This window comes from Scyliorhinus canicula, chromosome 18 (genome assembly GCF_902713615.1).
Source record: "Scyliorhinus canicula chromosome 18, sScyCan1.1, whole genome shotgun sequence".
Classification (NCBI taxonomy): domain Eukaryota; kingdom Metazoa; phylum Chordata; class Chondrichthyes; order Carcharhiniformes; family Scyliorhinidae; genus Scyliorhinus; species Scyliorhinus canicula.
The window spans coordinates 24,850,898-24,875,025 of NC_052163.1; the positions used below are offsets into that span (position 1 = coordinate 24,850,898).

Sequence of the window (24,128 nt, forward strand, 5' to 3'; positions counted from 1 at the left end):
CCCACTCCAGTGCCTGTTCGGGTACACAGAGGGAGAATTCAGAATGTCCAAATTACCTAACAGCACATCTTTTGGGATTTGTGGGAGGAAACCGGAGCACCCGGAGGAAACCCATGCCAACACAGGGAGAACATGCAGACTCCACACAGACAGTGACCCAAGCCGGGAATCGAACTTGGGACCCTGGAGCTGCGAAGCAACAGTGCTAACCACTGTGCTACCCTGCGGCCCAGTAGGGAACTACTGGAGCTGTACATAATAGCTTAACGTGTTAAGTAAAATATAAGTTTTGATTTTCTTTCCAACTTGGTTTGGACTCCTTTCGTTGCCTCTTACAACACTTTCCCAGTGTGTAGTTTATAATTTCACATCCTTACAATACACATCACTTGTGATGCTGCTACTCAGCCACTACATCCGTCAGCCAGCTTTTGCAGGAAACCATCCTCGGGAGATGTGCTCATCGCGATTATTGATTTAAATGCTGCTCCTGCACAGATGTCTGCTCTTTGGGGATGACGCGTGTCGTCGTTGTGACTTCCGTTAGATTCGTATGCCCAACGTATTGTTTAGACTGGCTTTACTGTGGAAGAGGCTCTTTTTGAAAAATGTACTGTAAACCTTTGATGCCCATAGACAGTGGCCTGGTGGGAAACTTTGAGGGAACTCTAAGAAAATGCTTTGGCCATATAATTTCAAAATCTACTATCGCATTGTTTTTCTATGTATTCATCATTTGAGTCCCCAAATGTCATTAAAAAAGATGCTTTATGTGAAAGTATTAGCACCGGTAGGTAGCGAGGGATCGCCGAGACGCGAAACGTATCCCCACAGCTCGAACGCAACATGTTAGTGTCCCCCTCCTCCCCACCACCCCACACCGGGCAACCCCTGCCCGAACGCGCATGAGCAAAACATGCCAGCTTGGCACCTTGGCAGTGCACCTACTAGCTGGCACTGCTACCTGGTCACCACCAGTGCACCAGGCTGGCATTGCCAGGATACCCAGGTAGCACCAGATGTGCAAGGGCAGCACCCTGCCCAAAGGGCATGCAGCTGTGGACCACCGACCCCCTTGGAAACCTCCCACGAGTGCCATTCCAACTGGTCCTTGTTTATGGGGCCCAGTAGCAAATGGTGCTTGCCGAGGGCCCCGAAGTGAAGCGATTGAATCCCAAAGCCTCAGATACCTTGGGAATCTGCACATTAGAGTAAGGCTTATTGCCTCGGTCTAATATGCAGATTTGCTAAAAGGTTATCCTCCCATTGTGGGTGGGATTCACCTCGCAACGTCTCGCGAGATGAGGTGTTGCAAGCCAGGTAGATCCCGGGAGCGGCGTTTGAAGAAAGCTGATGTTGGCTCAGAGTGTGAGATCTTCCAGATTCAATGAAAGGTAAAGGCACAATTTAAACTGCAAGTCCATCAAACAAGCAGCGACATTGAGTCCGGAATTCTCCAGCTGTTCGCTGGCGGCGGGATTCTCTGGTCTCGCTGGCAGTGCACCCCCTCCCGTGGGTTTCCCAGTTTTGTGGCATGGCTTCAATGGGAATTCCTATTAACGGTGGTGGGAGCAGAGAACCTCACCTTAGCGAATGGTGCACTGCCTCCCACCATCAGGAAACCAGCGGCTGAGAGAATTCCACCCGGAATCTAACAAGAGTTTTACTCAGATCAGGTAAACTGCACAGGATGCAACTCGCCAAGTGCTGCAGGAGGTGGTGATGAAAGGATGGCGGGAACCGTTTCTGAGGGGACAGAGCATCGCAAAAGCGACGCCGCCCCTTATTTCCGCGCAAACGGGGATTCCCCGGCCGATCAACGAACGCGATTTCAGCGTCGGCGACCGGAGAATCCCTCCCATGATCTCCACACTTTCCCCGGTCCAATGGAAAGGCTGAGGTAGCAGTCTAAATTGTCAAAGGGATCATCAAAAAATTGGGTAGACCCAGTACAGGTCTGTGTAAGGCAATCTTAGAGCGGAGAAACACACTTATTGAAGACATAGAAAGTAGTCCAGTCCAGCAACGAATGTCACGCTGCATCCAAACTATTCTCCCAATAGCAAAAACACCACTAAAGCCAAAAGGAGTAATAGGAGTGAGTGACAAAATCAAAGTGAGCAAATTTCCCTTTGTTAAACCATTGCCAGAGCTGAGAGTTGGAGTGCCGGCTGGCGTGCAAACATTCAACACACTCAACAAAAGTCATCCCACTTGGTAATTTGGAACTTGTGCAAAGCAATTGTCACCTTGATCATATACAGTGAAGTGAATGAGCAGATCCAATATGGTAACTGCAGACATATATGTACAACTGGAGAAGCTGCTTTCTCACAGCAGACAGCAGAGGAGGAAGATGTGAATTCACCAACCCCACAAGTAACGGAGCAAATATCCATTCCAGAGGTTAACCATTCCCCAATAAAGGTCAATAGCAACAATTGCCAGAACAACAACACTCATCACGGCATTAAAATCCCTTGGCGAGGCAACGTCACCCCAGGAGCGAGCCAACACTTGCCAAATGACCAATAACAACCCACATACGTGCCATTAGAAGCCCGGACTGCTTTAAGGATTATGTGTGCAATATATGTGTTGGGACAAATGAAGTTGGATCAGACTAGAATGAGTAAGTGCATGATTATTTTCATTGTAGACCATGCATGTGCCTGACTTGCAGCTGTAAATTATAATACATGCAGATTGGTATTTTAATGTAAAGGGAGATGTTTGGAGAAGTGCCTTTGTGCAATATGGCCATCGGCTTGCCATAGTCATGTGACCTCTAATGTTATCCTTGATGATTAAAAGCTTGAGAGCAGAAACCATTTCATTCCACTTCTTGGAGCAATTATGGAGCAACGTTTAAGATCAGCTCCCAGGCTTTCAGATGCAGCAGTGGACGTGCTGATTCAAGAAGCGGAGGATACAAAAGTTGTTCCATTCATCATTTGAGGGTATCCTAACCCAGAGGGGAGCTGCTAATTAGAGGCACGGTGACACAATGGTTAGCACTGCTGCCTCACAGCGCCAGAGCCCCTGGGTTCAATTCTAGCCTTGGGTGACTGCGAGTTTGGACATTCTCCTCGTGTCTGCGTGGGTTTCCTCCGGGTACTCTGTTTTCCTCTCACCATTCAAAGATGTGCAGGTTAGGTGGATTGGCCATGCTAAATTGCCCCTTAGTGTCCAGAGATATGCAGGTTAGGTGGAACTATGGGATTATGGGGATAGGGCAGATTGGGGGGGGGGGGGGTGGTTTGGGCTTCTTTCAGAGGTTCGGTGCAGATTCCACAGGCCAAATGGCCTCCTGCTGCACTGTAGGAATTCTATGATTCTATGGAAGAATTGCTGTTTCCTTAAAGTTGCCCCTGGGTTGCATTTCTCAAGAGAAAGGGATCTAGGTGCTTGTCTCAGTGAACATACCATCAGTGGACTCAGCAATTCTTCCATCTTGCAGGTACCTCAAAGTCCAAGGCCAAATGAATGGCCCATGTAGTCACTTGGACCTCCTGATATGATGAAATGGTCTTTATGAACTACCTCTTGGTGCATCTATCTACTACCCATTGCCTGATCGCGAAGATGTCCATGCAGCCTGGAAGGAGCCATAAACAAGTGTGATAAGCTGGAACATCACAGTGAACCTACCTTTAGTTCATATTGTTGACTCGTTTAAAATGATCCAGACAATCTCCGTATTAAAACTTCAGTCACCACATTTGTTACTATTTTATGATAAATATGGTTATAAATTTACTGTTTTTATGATTTGTTTTTTGTGTTCCAAAAACTGAAGCAGTAACATCTTGAAAGTAATAATTGAACATTGCACAGGATGACATTGTACTCAATCACTATTAACGAGGATAGTGCCTAGATTTCAACAATAACGTGCAATAATTTACATTAAAATTCACCAGAATAAAAGCAGTTAACCAGATAATACAGATACAAATGGTTATTTGAAACACAAAGCAAATCAAGCTAGGTTCGCGATGTGAACAATCCACATTCCCAATTACAAATGCAAATATACAAAAATCATTTGTGCACAGATATGTATATGCAAAGTGGTAAACAGACAAACTTGCTTTGTATAATCAAAGGTGTCTCTGAGTTGTCTCAACACTTAGTAATCTCCTCTGACAATGCTTGTAACACTGATCAAACTCCCATGGCATTGCTCCTAATGATTAGAGGACAACTTGTTTCCTGGCAATAGTGATGTTTTCAACAAAATGCGACCAAGTTGTAGGAAGTGAGCATGAGACATGCCAGAAATGTGTGCTTGGTGCAAAGCATTTAATCTATTCTGATTAGGGTTTGGGTTCATCCCAGGAGCTGCAGGTTCTTTTTTTCACCTCCTGCTAATTTTCTCCCATTTTGTTCACTGCTTTTCTGAAAATAGGGATTCTTAATGTTGGTTGTATTCGCACTGGCAATCTCTCAGTACTTGACTGAAGTTGCCGTTTTATCCCGTGTGACTATGAGCGATGCTTCACTGTGAACCTGTGATCCACACATATGCAGACTCCAGCACAGGATAATGGTCATGATTGGTATTGGGAATCCTGACTGAGTTCCTTTGTTGCAAACTAATTCTGCCTCCATAGCTGAGTGCAGTAAATGTATGTTTCTATGAAAAGCACACCTTTAAGACAATTCTGATTCTATTTTCCGTGGACTTGATCTATGTATCATCATCATTAATGTTTTTAAATTCAAGAGATGGTGGGTCTCGCTGGTCGAACCAGCATTTGTTACCCATCCTGAATTGCCCCTCAACTTTCAGAATGTGTTGAAGAGTCAACCACATTACTGTGGGCCTGGAGTCACATACGGGCCAGACCAGATAAGGATGGCAGATTTCCTTCCCTGAAGCACATTACTGAACCAACTAGCTTTATTGATTTCAATGATTTCACAGTCACCGTTCGACCTTTAATTCCAGATTTTTATTGAATTCAACTTTCACCAACTGCTGTGGTGGGATTTGAACCTGAGTCCCCAGAGAATTATCCTGGGTCTCTGGATTATTAGTCCAGTGCCAATACCACTATGCCACCAATTCCTCTGTTGGTTACAGTGTATTACCTACTGGATTTTATAGAACCTGTTATATTCATTCCAATATTCCCACTCCTGCGCAATGCTGGTGCAACAAGATCATCTCTATTCAGGGATCAAATGAAACTAGCTCAAATCCTTCTGATAGCTACAAAACAATCAGTTAGCACCTAACTGGTGTGAGTTTGAAAAAAATCTTATCCTGTATTAAATAACAGAAAATAAAGCTCACAAGACATTAAAAATCTGATATACCACTTTAAATGAGACAGTGGTCACAAGTGAATCAGCAAATCAGTATCTCATCACAGGTCCAGATATTTATAGCATGAGGTTTAAAACGGCACCTTATTTCGGATGACAAGTTGAGATGCTGGATTCCTATCAACGGGCATGAATGAACATTTTAATATTAACCTCTGCAGGTAGTCCTCAAGTTTTGCTCCACATGTCCTTTAGATTGTAGATAAGGAATACAGCTGGAGTTCAGCCCGAGGCTGCTGCTATCCTTTAATATTCCCATAGTGTTGAACTATCCACTTCATCTGCATCCGCCCTAAGTGTGCCTGCTTGGTTTCCTCGCAGATATTTTTTGTTCTGTCCTTTGATAGCCAGTCGACCATGATCTCGGAACTCTAGGTAAAAGTCTTCGGGTATGACACCGTCAGTACAGATTGTCCCGGTGCTGGCTATATACCAGAACTTGCCATCGGAGCCTGTGAAGAAAGAACATACGCGCTCAGGGATATGAGAGTACAGAGCGAGCGCCCATTAAACCTAATTATAAAGACCGCCACACAAAGTCATCCCTTCAATATGTGATCGGGCTCCATTTGCTAGTTTACTGGACAACATTGCTCTTCATCATGAATTATTTCCTTACAAATGTGCTGGTAGCGGTCTGCATTTACAGTTTAATCCTTCTCCAGGTTTATTTCCTTGTCGATTCGTGCATCTGCTTAGTACCATGGATGCCTACACTCCTCCAGTCATTTGCCACCCTACCTTAGTAGAATCCTTGGGTGATCTTTTAAAAAATTACCAAATCTCGTGGTGTGGGCATTGCTGACAATCCCAACATCAAGTTGTCTTGAGAATGTGGTGGCGGCTCACCTTAAATTGCTGTAAAGTCAGTTAGGGGGCAATCACCTCGGTGTGGGATGCCACACAGCGCAAGAACAGCGGCCTTCATTCCCTGAAGGTATCACCGAACCACATGGAGTTTCGATGATGATCCAACAGCTTCATGATAGTCACTTGTTACTGATATCAGATATATTCTTTGAACAGAATTCAAATTCTCAAACTGCCACGATGGGATTTGAACTCGTGTTCTCTGGACTATTGGGTCCAGCCAACCCTCTTGAGATACTGAGCGTAGCTGCGGCCCTCCTTTCCTGGAACTGCAAATTCTTTATCCTTCTGCCAAATGACCTGCCTCAGATTAAGATTGGAATTTTAATCTGGATTAAATATAGATATACTTAAATTTATAAAAACACATTTATATATGCGGTGACATGGTAGCACAGTGGTTAGCACTGTTGCTTCACAGCATCAGAGTCCCAGGTTCGAATCCAGGCTTGGGTCACTGTCTGTACGGAGTCTGCACGCTCTCCCCGTGTCTGCGTGGGTTTTCTCCAGGTGCTCCGGTTTCCTCCCACAAGTCCCGAAAGACGTGCTGTTAGGTAATTTGGACATTCTGAATTTTCCCTCTGAGAACACAAACAGGTGCCGGAATGTGGCGACTAGGGGCTTTTCACAATAACTTCATTGCAGTGTCAATGTAAGCATACTTGTGCCAATAAAGATTATTATTATATATGTATAAAAATCTATACCTCTATCTTAATCTGGTCTAGATAGTTGGGATGTGAGCATGCACATTAATGATTTATTTCTGTATTTGGTCATATATTGCTGGATAATCTTTTACTGCATTCGTGGCTAGAGACTTGATAATTTTTAAAAAACATATTGTGGCTTTTCAAGATTTTGAAAGTTATACAGCCGTTTTGAATTACGAAGTAACATGAATGATCTCTGTGTATCATCATGCTGAGTAAATGCAGCGCCCTAATTAATCAAGGGTAGAACATTCGTGAATTGCACAATGTGCATTGTTTTATAGAATTTGCAGCAGCTTATTTCAGCTTTACATCATCCTCCCAGTCTCAAGTTTATAACATCTCATTTGGATGGGAGACTACACGAAGCATGAATTCCCCACGGTAATGCCAGGGCATTGTGTATTTAAAATGAATGCACCAAGCTAAGAGATGGCAGTAAGCTTTTCAAATTCTGTCAGGAAGGAAGAGCTCACATTTGTAGAAAATCTTATCATGTCCTCAAGATGTTGTGAAGTAATTCCTATGCAATGAATTTATTTTTTGTTCCGAAGTGTGGCCATAATTGTTCTGCAGGTAGATGTGGCAGCCAATTTGTACACAGTGAAGTTTGACAAGCCCAATGAGATATGTGAATAATTGATCCATTGTTGGTTAAGGATTGCTGTTTGACCTGCACCCAAGGAAAGCTCATTGCAATTTGTTAAAGAGTGCCATAAGATCTTTTACATCTACATGAAATGGTGAACAGATGGGGATTGATTTTAACCCCTCTCAGTCAGTGAAAAGCAGGTGAGTGGGCAATTAAAACAGGGCAATGTCCTTACCCTCTCATAATGCAATCCTTTTGCACCATTTTGAACTGTAACCAACAAATGGGGGCCTCATGAAGCTATGCAAAAAGCAGCCTGATTACATTTTAACCGGAGTCTAAGCAGGAAAGCTGACACTGAGGTGCTCCTCCATGACCCACAGGAATGTCATGACCTCCCATGCCCTAGTCTCCTCTCTTTCCCTCCCACGAGGCACTCCTAAGATCCCCTCCCTGCCATTTTGTGGAACCTGGAGGGTTCACTCAATGCTTTTCTGCTGGTTGTTGCCCTGCACAACTTCACTCCCGGCATTGGAATGAAACCTAGTGGTTTAAATCGCCCGACCTCCTACTGCAATAGGCAGGTGAGAAACTAACTTGCTCTAAGTTAAAGTCCACATCATGACACACTGTTAGCACCAGGGTCCTGGGAACTGGGTTCAATTTCGGCCTCGGGTGGCTGTCTGTGTGGAGTTTGCACTTTCTCCTCGTGTTTGCATGGGCTTCCTCCAGGTGCTCCAAAGATTTTTTCATTTTTGTTTGTTTTTTGTAAATTTAGAGTAGCTAATTATTTTTTTGTTCCAATTAAGGGGCAATTTAGCATGGCCAATCCACCTAACCTGCACATCTTTGGGTTGTAGGGGTGGAACCCATGCAGACACGGGGAGAATGTGCAAACTCCACACGGACAGTGACCCAGGGCCGGGATTCGAACCCGGGTCCTCAGCGCCGCAGTCCCAGTGCTAACCACTGCGCCATGTGCCACCCTCAGGTGCTTCAACGATGTGCAGGTTAGGTAGATTGGCCATGCTAAATTGCCCCTTCGTGTCCAAACGGTTAGGTGGGGTTACTGGGTTATGAGGATAGGGTGGAGGCATGGGTTTAAGTAGGGTGCTCTTTCCAAGGGCCAGTGCAAAATGGCCTCCTTTTGCACTGTAAATTCCATGATTCCATGATTCTTTGGACTCTGATGTCTCCTCTGAACCAGAATTTCAGTCAGTGCAGCACTCCCATAGTAATGTACTGTTGGCCAGATAACACGCTCAAGTCTTGGACAGGGGGTTGAACTGGGCAACTTTCTGACTCAAGGGTGAAAGTATGATATCTTATACGGTAAATATGCACCCCTCCTATTCCAAAGACTTATAAACTAGTGGCTCAGCCCTTTCTGAGGTGCCACCACTGTCATAATATACACACAGGTATATGATGGTGCACAGACAGGCAGTGATTGACACACAGGATGACCAGTGAACACACAGAACACAGAAGCCAATCACCAGACAGGACACGACCACTATAAAGCCAGAGGGCACTAGTATTCCCGCTCTCTCAGGATCCAGCCTCTGAGACAGTCAGAGCTCGTGAGCAGCAACTAGAACACACACCATGTGGTAGTCAGATAGTCTGGTCAGGCTAGCCTCAGGTCTCCAGTCAAGTCAGCATAATGTCAACCCACAGTTAAAGCATGTATTATAGTTAAGAGTTCAATAAAATCGAGTTGCATTTCTTCAAGTGTTGGAAGCCTGTCTCTCTCACCACTGCAGTAAACGCAGTCCTCGCAGACCCAGCTTACCCAACACATCAACCACGACACTGAAGCGACTGGCATCTAGCTATGTCATCTCATTAAGGTCAACTTGCAGACATGAAGATCACTATTGCACTAAAAGTTTACACCACTGAATCCATTATTAAATCAATTAAATATAGCAAGTAAGTGATGGATGTTTACAAGAGTTAATACATTCATCACTTTCCCCGTGGAAAAGACAGAATACTGGGAAAAGAGAAAGACGTCCACCCATTTAGCTCTTTTCACAAGCACTCAAAAGTTTTTTTTTACAACCAATGAGGTACTTTTAAAATGTAATCACTGTTGTAATGTAGGAAAGGCAGCAACTAATTTTGCACACATCAAACCCCCAGAAAGAGCAACGTGATAATGGCCATGTCATGTTTTTTTTTGTAATGTTGATTAAGTAAGAAACAGGATGCTAGGGATAACTCCCAGATCATCTGCAAAACAGTCCCACGGGATCTTTACCACCCATCCAAGCTGACAGACGGGACCTTGGATTGATGGCTCATTTGAAAGGCTTGAAATTATTAGAAATGTATTTTGAACCTTTAAATATACATACACGCTCAATCGCTTAACTCGAAAGTGCCGCATTCCTTCAAACTGGAGGTTTTAGACCTGTGTTCGGCAATAATTACGTTGATTGTTGGTGTAAGACCAAAATGGTGGTCGTGGTTTATGCAAGCTATTTAAATTGCTTGTGTCCATAAAAGTAAACATAATCAGCTCATTGCACTTTGGGATAGTTTGCACTGACATCCAGCCAAATCTGACACAGACTTTTGTTACAATTGCAAGTGTAAAGTGGGAGAACATTGTAATAGGTTCTGGTATTTACAGGGTCAATGTGGGACTAAGTGCAGTACCACCCACACAAGAAAGCACATGAACCGAAGCCAGGGTCAGTCTAGAAATGGACAGAGTTGTGTAAAGAGCGAGGATGGAGTCAGCTCCATACCTGTACCCTCAACTATATATACATGTATAGTTATGAGTTGTTAATCAAGACTTAAGGCGGTACAGTGGTTAGCACTGCTGTCTCACAGAGCCAGGGACCCGGGTCTGATTCCAGTCTTGAGTGACTGTGTGGAGTTCACACATTCTCCCCATGTCTGCGAGGGTTTCTTCCGGGTGCTCCGGTTTCCTCCCAAATCCAAAGATGTGCAGGTCAGATGGATTGGCAATGCTAAATTGCCTCTTCGTATCCAAGGGTTAGGTGCGATTACAGGGTTATGGGGATATGGCAGGGGAATGGGCCGAGATGATTGGATTAAACTGGATTGGTTTATTGTCACATGTACCGAGGTACAGAGAAAGTATCCGAGCAGCTCAACGGATCATGAGTACATGAAAATAAATTAAAATTTTTAAAAATACATAACAGGGCAACAGAAGGTACACAATGTAACTACATAAACACCGGCATCGGGTGAAGCATACAAGGTGCAGTGTTTTACCAGGATGTTGCCTGGTATGGAGGTTAAATCTTATGAGGAAAGGCTGATGGACTTGAGGTTGTTTTCGTTAGAGAGAAGAAGGTTAAGAGGTGACTTAATAGAGGGATACAAAATGATCAGAGGGTTAGATAGGGTGGACAGCGAGAGCCTTCTCCCGCGGATGGAGGTGGCTAGCACGAGGGAACATAGCCTTAAATTGAGGGGTAATAGATATAGGACAGAGGTCAGAGGTGGGTTTTTTACGCAAAGAGTGGTGAGGCCGTGGAATGCCCTACCTGCAACAGTAGTGAACACGCCAACATTGAGGGCATTAAAAAATTTATTGGATAAGCATATGGATGATAAGGGCATAGTGTAGGTTAGATGGCCTTTAGATTTTTTCCATGTCGGTGCAACATCGAGGGCCGAAGGGCCTGTACTGCGCTGTATCGTTCTATGTTCTAATGAGGTCAGTCCATAAGAGGGTCATTTAGGAGTCTGGTAACAGCGGGGAAGAAGCTGTTTTTGAGACTGTTCACGTGTGTTCTCAGACTTTTGTATCTCCTGCCTGATGGAAGAAGTTGGAAGAGTGAGTAAGCCGGGTAGGAGGGGTCTTTGATTATGCTGCCTGCTTTCCCCAGGCAGCGGGAGGTCTAGATGGAGTCAATGGATGGGAGGAAGATTCTTGTGATGGACTGGGCTGTGTTTATGACTCTCTGAAGTTTCTTGTAGTCTTGGGCCGAGCAGTTGCCATACCAGGCTGTGACGCAGCCAGATAGAATGCTTTCTATGGTGCATCTGTAAAAGTTGGTAAGGGTTAATGTGGATATGCTGAAATTCCTTAATGTCCTGAGGAAGTATAGACGCTGTTGTCTTTCTTGGTGGTAGCGTCGATGTGGGTGGACCAGGACAGATTTTTGGAGATGTGTACTCCTAGGAATTTGAAACTGCTAACCATCTCCACCTCGGCCCCATTGATGCTGACAGGGGCGTGTACAGTACTTTGCTTCCTGAAGTCAATGACCAGCTTTTTAGTTTTGCAGGCATTGAGGAATAGATTGTTGTCGCTGCACCACTCCACTAGGTTTTCTATCTCTCTCCTGTATTCTGACTCATCATTATTCGAGATCCGGCCCACTATGGTCATATCGTCAGCAAACTTGTAGATGGAGTAGGAACCAAATTTTGCCACGCAGTCGTGTGCATGGGGAGTATAGTAGGGGGCTAAGTATGCAACCTTGAGGGGCCCCGGTATTGAGGACTATTGTGCAGGAGGTATTGTTGTTTATTCTTACTGATTGTGGTCTGTGGGTCAGAAAGTCAAGGATCCAGTTGCAGAGTGAGGAGCTAAGTCCGAGGTTTTGGAGCTTTGATACGAGCTTGGCTGGGATTATGAGTGTTGAAAGCGGAGCTGAAGTCAATAAATAGGAGTCTGATGTAGGAGTCCTTATTGTCGAGATGCTCCAGGGATGAATGTATGGCGAGGGAGATGGTGTCCGCTATGGACCGGTTGCGGCGGTATGCGAATTGCAGTGGATCAAGGCGTTCTGGGAGTATGGAGTTGATGCGCTTCGTGACCAACCTCTCGAATCACGTCATTACCACTGAAGTCAGGGACACCGGACGATAGTCATTGAGGTGCTCTTTTGGAGGGTTGGTGTAGACGCGATGGGCCAAATGGCCTCCTACTGCACTGTAGGGATTCTATGTTTTGCTGTTAATATACTCAAGAATAATTCATTGTGTTTGAAACATGGTGGCAGTATCTGGGTTAAAAACTCTTATCCTCACACGAATGCAGAAATATTAAGAAAAAGGACACCTTCAATGGATTCTCAACTGAAGCCGCAGAAACGGAGCAAATTCACCAGAAAGAAAGCTCTCCGAAAAGAGAACATGTAAGTGAAAAGGTAGAAGTTTTACTCCAATGAATCTCCCTTGCAAGTCCAGCATTAGCAAGCAGAGCACACAGCACAAAATTCAGGCCAGTCAGCCTGGAGAAACCCGGTCAGAGGGACCGTTTGAAATACACCCGTTGCTAATCCTTCTCCCAAGTCTCAACACGTGGCTCCTGCAGCTTTCAAAGAAAAGAATCATTAATAATCAATTTTAATCTACTTCAAGTACCTTGCGACCATCCAATTTCCGAAAGAGCAAGCCTGCAGTTCTTCTCTATGCGTCCCGACTTGCAATGCAACACTGCTGATTACATTGAGTTGGCAGGCAAGGTGGTCCTTTCTTCTTCAGGCAGAACCATTTTGGAGAGCCCGTGAAAAAAGCGCAGGAAGATTTGTTGTTCAGTCGTGAACAGGCTTGCCATCTTGGAAGCCGATAATTCTACACCCACCCTTTTAAAAATCTTCAAAATGGATCACAACTTCATGCTTTCAGCTCCACTGGGATTCACTCCATGGCCCAGACCAGTCACAGATTTGGAGGCTTTTGAGAAAACGATTTGCATAAATGCTTCACAGCTCCAGGGTCCCAGGTTCGGTTCCCGGCTGGGTCACTGTCTGTGCAGAGTCTGCACGTCCTCCCCGTGTGTGCGTGGGTTTCCTCCGGGTGCTCCGGTTTCCTCCCACAGTCCAAAGATGTGCGGGTTAGGTGGATTGGCCATGCTAAATTGCCCGTATTGTCCTAAAAAGTAAGGTTGGGGGGGGGGTTGTTGGGTTACGGGTATAGGGTGGATACGTGGGTTTGAGTAGGGTGATCATTGCTCGGCACAACATTGAGGGCTGAAGGGCCTGTTCTGTGCTGTACTGTTTTATGTTCTAAGATACAGCATTGCTACAGATATAAATAAAGAATCAGCAGCAAAATAAGTCAGTACGCTTCTTTATTCAATTGGGGCAATTGCAGATGACATTATTGAATGACAAGCTATTGATGAGTGGTCAAATTTGATGTTTTAAAATCTTTCGATGTATATTTCAACCTGAGGTCCAACAAAATATTGGAGCGAGCCGAATTTAATAAGGATTTCCAACTGCCTGGGGAATCTGTTGATTCCTTCATAAACAATCTCTACAGGCTGATAGAGGGATGATGTAAATGTGGCAATTTATAGTCTGAGCTTATCCGAAAGAGAACCATGGTGGGTTTTGCAGACGATTCAATCTCTGACCTTTTAAAAGCTAAAGATGACCTAACTCTTGACAAAGAAATCCAGCTGGTTAGACTACCTGAGCTACGTGAACAACACATGACCATCCTAAGGTGGAAGAAACATACCTGGAGTGGAACCCAAACTTCAGTCTTCAATTTCAGGTCACAAAACCACAGGGACCGCCCAAGTCAAAGAAAACAATTCTTGAACCATCCATAGAACATGCAGTGCAGAAGTAGGCCATTCGGCCCATCGAGTCTGCACCGATGCACTTAAGCCCTCACTTCCACCCTATCCCCGTAACCCAATAATGCCATCTAACCTTTTTTGGACATTAGGGGCATCTTAGCTTGGCCAATCCACCTAACCTGCCCGTCTTTGGACTGTGGGAGGAAACTGGAGCACCCGGAGGAAACCACACGCGGACACGGGGAGAACATGCAGACTCTGCACAAACAGTGACCAGAGCAGGGAATCAAAACTGGGACCCTGGTGCTGTGAAACCACAGTGCTATCCACTTGTGCTACCGTGCTGCCCAAAGTCTAACCAGCAGGGAGATGTTGCCAGCCTCACTCGAAAAATCGATATACTGATGACAAACAGATCTTTGACCTGAAATATGATGTCCGGAATCAGCCTTTCTCTCTTCTGAGCAGAGATGGCAGAAAATATCAAGATTATCACAGTCGATAGTTGGCCAGAGCAGCAGTCCTGAATCCTCAAATGCTAAAAAATATTCAGACTCTGATTTCACCTGTGATCTCTTTTCTCTTTTTGTGGGGCAGGATGGTCCATCACCATTCCAGGTCCTGGAAAGTTCCTAAAGATTAGACCAAACTACTGCACATACGATTACTATAGCGCCTCCGGTGGAAGTGAAGGATCAAAAGTCTGAGGAGCCTCTACCTTCAACTATGATGATGATAAATACGCCCACCACTGTGCACACGTGGCAACTTCCAGAAAATATGCCAGAATCACAAGGGATGCTGGAACCTCATAGCAGTCTCGCACTGTCAGCAACTAAAAACAGAAGTGATCATGCCACTCCAGAGGAATGCTCTTCCTCAGCCTCAGAGAGCTTCCTGTAGGCCCAAATGAAAAATGAAAAAGAAAAAGCAAGCAGACAGACACTATTTTCCCCCACCCACTCAAGAATAACAAGAAACATACGTGCCCAAACCAGTCAGGCGAACCAGACTTGGTTTAACGTTAATTCATGGAAGAAATGGATGAAACCGTATCCAAATATCAGTCCAGCCTCCAAGCCAAGATCAGGAACCAGAACCAGAACCACTCTCCCAATAGAAGAACAAAGAAGTGGGAGGGTCAAATGACCTCCAGACCACCGAAGCTTCCAAATTCAAGGGCTTGAAGTGAGGGGAGGGGATAGTGAGAATGTCGTTCATGTTAATTATGTTAAAGCAATAATGGTGCAATGGCATTAAGGTTGTCTGAAGTTTCCAAGCACCCCTGGGAAGTCATTTTGAAGTGAGTCACTAAGGATCTTGACGGAACCAAGCCATAATGCCCTTTAAGATTCACAGATCAAGTGAAATACACTGAGCCAGTTTATCTTTGTTGAGGTGAGATGCTCTAGGGCAATGAGATGTCATACTCAACAGCTTATCTGAGGGTTGGTGAAATTCCTCCTAACCACTTAAGCAATTGAAGCATGTTATAACAATTGTTCTTGAAGCCAGACTAAAGGACCGAGAGGCTCCTAGAAAAATAAGTTATCTCAATACTTTAATGCAGAACTATCTGTAAATGATCTGTGCAAGTGTCCCTTAGGGTCCAGCCGCTCACCTTTAATATGATAGGCTCCATTTTCAAAATCGAGCTGAAAGACATCATAAACTGACCGATTGGCATCAAGTGTGCTTGAGCTTTTGTGGTAACTGACGAACCCATGGTCTCCTCGTAGTACCAGGATAGGCCTATTAATGAGTCTCAATGTAAACTCTTCATCTTCACCTGAAGCAACATCAAGATAGAAACATTACCTTGATTTTAATCACAGCTTCAGCTGTAATGACATACAATCAATTATTCTGGGGGAAATTATCTTACCTTTGATCTTTTCATCATAGATCAATTTTAGCATCCTAGTAGGAATGTATTTGTATTTCAGCAAAAGCATTAAAATTGTCTCGTGTCTTTATTAAAATACCAGGCAAGAAACCCATATGAATGTGCAAACATATTTGTTACTAATATTGCACAGTGGAATTTCAAGCCAAAGCTTTTCAAACACAAAATTTAGAAAGAACCTTTAATAATCAAAATCCGTCTGAATATATTTTCCTAGATCCCAGAGCGTAACATCCAACGATGTTTATATTGTATAAATTTAATGTAAGTAACTTGTATATCAAGGTATTGTACAAATAACCCGCTTCTATTTCTCGTTCCTTTCATTTGCATCTTAATGAACAATTCGAGAGTTAAATGGAATGTGGTAAAGTATGTCATTCCCTGAAACATTTAGATTAATGAGATTCTTGGCTTCGTTGCTTTGAATAAGAAATTCAAAGTGATGATTTTGAAACCAAATTAACAGCAGCCATTTACTCATACGATTCAATAATTGTGATCGTTATAGGAATAGCTAATAAATACACGCAGGCTCGATGTGATCACTGAACCTTGGTCACCAACCAGGAAACTATTTCTTCTGGATTCCAAGATTGTGAATAATATGCAGCTTTTTGTTCTTGGAACAAGGGACGAATTAGTGAACTTAAATTTGATTGGGATCCGTATTGAAGGTTCTCATTAAATCTTCTGCTTTTTTCCTTTGCAATTGCAATTGTCCCAATATGTTCGCATATTCATGAATTTCTTACCCACCATTTGAATGAGGAAATTAACCTGTTTCAAATGATAACCTTTGTAACACTAAAAACAATATTCCTGTTAATTACTGGTATAATACCAGAGGCAATGCTGGGAATTAGAATTGACAGGTTGTAGTTACCGAAAATAACAGAATTAAACCCATCACTATAACTCATATTTTTGAAGATTCTTTGACTCTATATTAACTTACCTGCTGAATCACTCACTGATGCAAGCTGCCCATTTTTCTTTGTACAAATGTATTTGCCATTGTTAGCCTTGATTGCTATTCTTCGTTCACGCCATTCAATTTCAAACATACAGTTGGCATCTCTGGATTGGTAAAAGGAAAAATCTGTTCAGAAAACTGGTCATCATCCCATCATCTCTCACTAGTTCCTGTCCAGGGAATTGCCTTAAACCTGGATACCAAAGCTGCAATGTATACCACTTCCATGTGTAAAAAGCTGCTTGGTAGTACAAATCTTCAATGTTGCTGAAAAGAGACATGTCGTCAAAGCTTTTCATCTCTGAACTCATCAGGACACAAACAAGAACACCAAATTTCAAACGATCACAACAATTTATACAATGGGAGGGAAGGGTGCTGATTGGTTGGCAGTCGGAACTGATTGGCTGAGGCATTGCCATGGAGAAAACAAACAGGATCTACAGGCTTCCCAAGTCCCCCGCAATTCAAAAAAGCTAAAAAACTAGATATTCCTTTTGTTTGCAGAGAAAGGGTCCTGGTGTGTGTGAGATGTATGCCGCTTCTGTGAATTTAATTTGTGTGCGTTGATGGTATTCATTAAAATTAGGGGAGGTATAGATTACAAAACTCACTTTGTTACCAGTTATACATAGTGTTACACATGTCATAAACATAACACAATCAAAATCCAGTAATATGATCCTGGTGAAGTAATGGGAGTGGTCATAGCATGATATTGAAGAGCTGTGGGTAACTTTTCATTGAGGAGATATTGGAAATGAAATGACAAAATGAACAGTGACTATGGAAATAACATTTACACACCATGAAATGTTGTCATATCATTCACACAATTTAGACCTTAGGTTATAGAGACAAATGGACAGTATGTGTCTGTTATATGTCTCTTCAATTTTTTTCATGGACATTGAGGTTGTGAAATTGGTTATGAATATGGATTGGTCCACTGTCCTCCACATTATTAACCTGAATTTAAACCTTCATTAAGTTTAGGGTTGATTTCTCAATCTCTCTCTTACCAGCCTCACTTTCTATCCTCTTCCCAAACCCAAAGTTGCACCCGGATTCCATGGCCCATATCTTGTACTGTGCTGACTCCTGTATATTATCTGTCCTGTCTTTGCTGATCTCTATCTGTATTGCAGCAAACTAATTTCTCTGATCTTCACCCTAACTCCACTGTATCGGAGTTCAGCTTCTTCACCTATATGACCCTACTTGCACTCCCCACCTCTGACTTCAGATCATTTCTTGTTCCCCTCTATGTCTGCTGCATCTGTGCAGGCTGATTATTTAATCACTACAGTCCTGCCCTCTTGACGCATCTTCCTCAACTACTTGGCCTTTTTTTGACCTAATTTCAAACGCCTCTTTAAAGTGAAGCTATTTGATCATATGGCAGATTAATGCAAGCTTTGGTAACAATAGGGTCAATTTTAATATCAGCAAGTGTTTGGGATTTGTGTGATTGTGTGTATTTGGGGTGCTGCGGTTTAAATCGGAAAAAATTCCCAATGTGTCAGAAAGCCGACTCCAATCTACCACCTTATAGGTCTTGCTGGGAAACGGCACAGGTAACCAATTCCCAAGAAGTGAGTTGATATTTTAAATACGTTAATGAAGGAAGACAAGGGCAGTTTTGAGGAGAAGGTACTTTGGAGCTCTGCTTGTGTACCAGGAGGAGGGGGAGTGCCCCCTTCCTGCTCCTCAAGCTCCTCTTTATCAGACCACCCCCGACCCCACCATTATGTAGACCCCTCAGGGTCGGGGATGGCAACGCTCATCCCAGTCAGACCTCCCTCCCTCCCCAGAGCAGATCTCCTACTGGGAACCTATCCAGGCCAATTGTCTCTAAATGGGTTTTTTTTTAAACCTATGGCTGAGGTGAAATTTGTTGGCTGTTTTAAAGGTGGAAGATACTTGTTTCAACATGCTGAATACAATTTCAGCTTTCTGACACAAAGGGTTTTCAATATTAATAATATCGATCTCCTGTTGCAGTGCTCACTGGAATCAGCGAAAACTCTGGTGACAATGAAGAGTGTTGAAAGACAGGCTTCCCAGTAAATATCCAGACCAGTGTTTCTGAGCAGAAAACTACTGACTTGGCTTTGAGTCAGTATTTGGACTAATAAGTAAATGACTGGTATGTACGTAGGGACAGAAACCATCAGCGGGCTTTGAAAAGTTTTTTTTTAAATTTAAAATGCCCAATCCTTTTTTTTTCCAATTAAGGGGTAATTTAGCCCGACCAATCTACCTATCCCACACATCCCATGGGCAGCACGGTAGCATAGTGGTTAGCACAAATACTTCACAGCTCCAGGGTCCCAGGTTCGAATCCTGGCTTGGGTCACTGTCTGTGTGGAGTCTGCATGCTCTTCCCATGTGTCCGTGGGTTTCCTCCGGGTGCTCCGGTTTCCTCCCACAGTCCAAAAATGTGCAGGTTAGGTGGATTGGCCATGCTAAATTGCCCTTCGGGTCCAAATTGCCCTGAGTGTTCGTGGGGTTACGGGGATAGGGTGGAGGTATGGGGTTGGGTGGGGTGCTCTTTCCAAGAGCCGGTGCAGACTCGATGGGCCAAATGGCCTCCTTCTGCACTGTAAATTCTATGACATCTTTGGGTTGTGGGGTGAGACCCACACAGACACAGGGAGAATGTGCATACTCCACCCGGACAGTGACCCGGGGCTGGGATCAAACCAGGGTCCTCGGCACTGTGAGGCAGCAGTGCTAACCACTGCGTCACCTTGCCACCTCCACGGGCTTTGATAAGTAAATGGCTGGTTTGTATGTAGGGAACGACACCCTCAACTGGGTTTGTCAGCTAACATGACAGTAAAATAGTGCAGTCTAGATTTACAATGAAAAGGTTATGTTTTGAATGACTTGGGCAACTTGCATTTCAGAAGCTGTGGATTGGATCCCTCCATGGGTCACCAATGTCCAGAAGTTCCCCGTGTGTGTACGTAAGATACATTTCTTAGTTTCTTTGTCAATTTCCATTTGATATGTTTCCTGATTTGTTTCTTCATCCTGATTGGCTGAGATATTCACACCTGACCAAAAAAAAAACCAATTGGATTAAATGAATGACCTGGTCACAATTTTCTACATATTACTTACGGAGAAATGTCTATTTCCCCCTGGGTACCTACTCGGTTTCAGTTATTCAGTGTTGAAAAAATGTAGATGCATTTAAGGAGAAACTGAGGGAAACAGGAATAGAAGTGTGCGTTGAAAGGGTGAGTTAAAATAAAAGTGGAGGAGGATCAGTTGGAGCATAAACATTGGCAAAGGTCTGCTGGCTCAAATTGTGTATCCTTGCGTGTAATGGAATACAGCACCTTCCAAATCCACGACCACTACCATCTAGAAGGACAAGGGCCGCAAATACCTGGGAACCCTACCACCTGGAAGTTCCCCTCCAAGCCACTCACTACCTTGGCTTGGAAATATACCGCCGTTCCTTCACTGTCACTGGGTCAGAATCCTGGAACTCCATCTCTAACAGCACTGTGGATGTACCGACAACTCATGGACGGCAACCGGTTCAAGAAGGCTACTCGCTGCCACATCTTCAAGGGCAATTAGGGATGGGCAATGAATGCTGGCTTAGTCAGCGACAACCACATCCCTTGAATGAATAATAATAATAAATGATGGTGTACCAGTGACATCAGTCTGTTATGTGTTAGACTCTGAGACATTGGGGCACCATGCTCAGGAACAATATGCCTACTTTGTAACCTGTTTAGGTGTAGTACTAATAAACAAGTGTTAAACAGATACCAGCATGACTACAGTCTGTCCAGTAATCAAGTACCATCCCTGTCATGATATGCAAACATGCAACCAATGAACACTCAGAATAGGACACAACCAATCGGCAGCCAGGACACTCAGAGGTGGCATCACCACAAGGGGGCATGACATATAAAAGAGATGAGGCACTCACACCCGGCCTCTTTCCACAGACAGACATCTAGAGAGTAAGACAGGGTTGATCAGCAGCATCACACCCCAGCACGTGGCTTAGTGCAAGCTGGTACAGTTAGACTGAGTTACCACAGTTAGATGAGCAGAGAGTCAAACTCATTTGAGAACTGTGTTAATAGTTTAATAAAAACGTTGAACTCATTTCAGAGTCTGGAGCATCCTTTAGTTAGGACTGCACCAAGTAGCAGCCTGTGTTACCCGAAGCAGCAGAACACAACAATCCCTAGAGTCCACAGATGAAAGGACCATCTCAGAACATGTATTACTAGGAAATAAGTTTGTGAGAGAATTGTTTCCCTGTCTTATCAGATTGACATTAGGAATTCCCTGGCATTGTTACAAGCAAGGGTCAGGTGAGTAAGGCCAATCTCTGTCTGACTTCTGATATTGGCGAATAATATGAAACAAACTCCCCTCACCACGTACGCAAAAAGCGGCTTATTTTGCATCTCTGACAAGGTGAGATTTGTTGGTTGTTTTTAAGGTGGAAGGTGTTTGTTTCAACATGCTGAACGCAGCGTAGGTTTTCTGAAATAGGAACACAAGATATTCAAATATTACTAATTGATCTCCCATGACAATGCTCATTGGGGCCAGACAGAGTGTAGGCTGCTGGGGCTGGAATTCACAAGGTATGGGGTGGGATATATTGTTCACCAGTGCAAGAGTTGACTAGCAGCTGAGGCACCTGAAAAAGCCCTCCCCACAGGCACTGCCAATGGGCTACGACTGAAGATCTGTATTCAGTACGAGGAAGACCTGTCCTCAAGAGCTGCCGGACGATTTGATTGTCCAGCACCTCTTGCAGTCCCAGCATCATCGGAAACTAGGAAAGGGCACTGCTGGGACTGCAAGCAGGCCCATGTAGAACTTTCATGGATCCTGAAGCCAGGTAAGCTCCTTGCTTTTAGGGTGGCAAGAAATCAAAGAGAGGTTGAAGGCTTTGAGAGCGCGGGTCTTGGAAGCCAGACAGAAAGGAATAAAGTAGGGGGGAGGGGGGTAACATCTTAGGAGGGGTGACCCAATTTACACAGGGCACCCCCACAACTAAAAAATAACCAACCTGCCCACTCCTGCGCCAACCATATTATGGTGTGGGCCGTGAAATATTAGGGTTAGTTGGCTTGGTAAGAAGCTCAAATTACTGTTAATTATTATTTTTTAAATGGTGGGTGAGCCCACCGACTGTATTATTGGGAGACAGCTTGGGGATGGTGAAAGGTGGTGAGCTGGCCACCCCTCATATTTTACATAGCCCCCTCTGTAGTGATCGCTGTATATGTATATGCATAAAGGGTTAATGTGTAGTCAGTACAGTCAGGAGAGCACTAGAGGGCAACACTAACAGCGAGTATAAATACAAGCTCAATCTGTTTTCCCGCTCTCTTCGGGTGTGTTCTGACTGGGGAACAGAAGCGTAGTGTTAGCTCAGAGTGTAAGCATAATATTCATAGTTTACTCTAATTCCATCTTGTCTAATTTCATAGCTAGTAAAAGTATTAAAGAATCACAAGTTAATTGATTAGTTACTCAATAAATTATTTGATATCACCGGACGACTTTGAGTATTCGTCATCATCAAAGTTAAGAACTTCTCGGCATAAACAAATGAGTAAGACATGTTCCTTTAAGTAATGTAACACCGTCCACCCCACGAAATGCAGTGGGGTTGGAGGGCGGAGATTACTGAATTGGTTGTGAACTCATAACGTACTCCCCATAGAGGAATATAATTTAAAAAACAAGGAAATCATCCTGAACATATACAAAACACTAATTAGACCTCAACTGGAGTATTGTGTATAGTAATTTGTGTTACTCATTTGTTTATGCAGAGAAGTTCTTAACTTTGATGATGATGAATACTCAAAGTCTTAGGCTCATTTAAATACCTGGATATCGCATTCACCCAGGAGTCAACGGACGTGCCTGTGAGACCGCGACCGGGTGCCGTATAGCACTGGTTTCCAGAAACATGGAACAGGCATGGCACCACTTTGGGCGTCTGCCAGGGCATTAAGAGACTTCCGGGTGGTCGGGGACAGGGAACAATGATACCCTAGCATCCCCTGGCACCTGGGCCCATTGGGACTGCCAGTCTGGCACCTTGACACTGTGAGGGTGCCCTGGTGCTACTGCCAGTGTGCCAGGGTGCCAGGCTGGCAGTGCCAAGGTGCCTGGGAGCCAGGTTGGCACTGATGGGGTGGGCCAGGAGGGACAAAGAATGGACTTGAATATTTAACGATTGATGACATTTAGGAAGGACAGAAAGAGCATAAAAGGTGGAGGGTTGCCCTATTAATAAAAAGTGACATTGGTACAATAGAGTGAGATGACCTTTGTTCTGAAGATTAAGATGTACAATCTGTTTTCGTAGAGATTTGAAATAGTAACGGTAAGAAACCACCTGTGTGAGTGATTTTTAGACCCCCCCAACAGTAACCACGCTGTAGGTTGGGTACACATGAAGAAATAATGGTAGCTTGTGAAAAAGGTATCGTGATAATTACGTGTCATTTCAATCTAGATGCAGATTGATGTGGAGATGCCAGCATTGGACTGGGGTGAGCACAGTAAGAAGTCTTACAACACCAGGTTAAAGTCCAACAGGTTTGTTTTGAATCACTAGCTTTTGGAGTGCAGCTCCTTCATCAGGTGAGTGAAGAGGTGAGTTCCACAAACACATATATAGACAAAGTCAATGATGCAAGATGATAATTTGAATGTGAGTATTAGCAGGTAATTATATCTTTAAAGGTCCAGACGGTGCGACTGGAGAGAAGGGTAATCACAGGTTAAAGACGTTGAATTGTCTCAAGCCAGAAAAAAATGATTGAAAAAGACTGGTCTAGAATGATGATCAAGCCAAGCTTCATTCATTGAAACTGCTGCTGAGAAAACTTCTGGTCAGCGCCCTCATGACTACAGTTTCTAATTCCCCCTTCTGTGCCTTCCACTTGTGATGAAACCCCAGTGACCATTGATGTTGTTAATTGTTACAATACAGTGACCTTGTCCCAATCAAACTGTTGTATGGGTCCTTCTTGTTTATTCCCTGTCCATTCCCTTGTTTCCCCCTTTCTGTTATTTTTGCCGTTACATTTTTGATACTTGGATGATTTATGGACATGTGTCTTTAAAGCAGCCTGCCATTTTAATTCAAACAGAAGGTTCCAAAAGGCTGTGCTGATTTAAATTGTGGA

At 43.9% G+C, this 24,128-nt stretch overlaps 1 protein-coding gene across 1 annotated transcript in view; it reads right to left on the reverse strand.

Moving 5' to 3' along the window:
* Window positions 1-5,315: 5,315 nt before the first annotated feature.
* fscn2b (fascin actin-bundling protein 2b, retinal) overlaps window positions 5,316-24,128 on the reverse strand; it is a 60,022-nt gene continuing 41,209 nt past the window's right edge. Inside the window, exons 2-5 of the mRNA XM_038777156.1 lie at window positions 19,829-19,985; window positions 16,906-17,027; window positions 15,663-15,830; window positions 5,316-5,786 (exon numbers count right to left, since the gene is read on the reverse strand). Coding sequence (XP_038633084.1) covers window positions 5,581-5,786; window positions 15,663-15,830; window positions 16,906-17,027; window positions 19,829-19,985 — 653 coding nt within the window. The 3' untranslated portion in view covers window positions 5,316-5,580. The remainder of the gene's footprint in view (window positions 5,787-15,662; window positions 15,831-16,905; window positions 17,028-19,828; window positions 19,986-24,128) is intronic.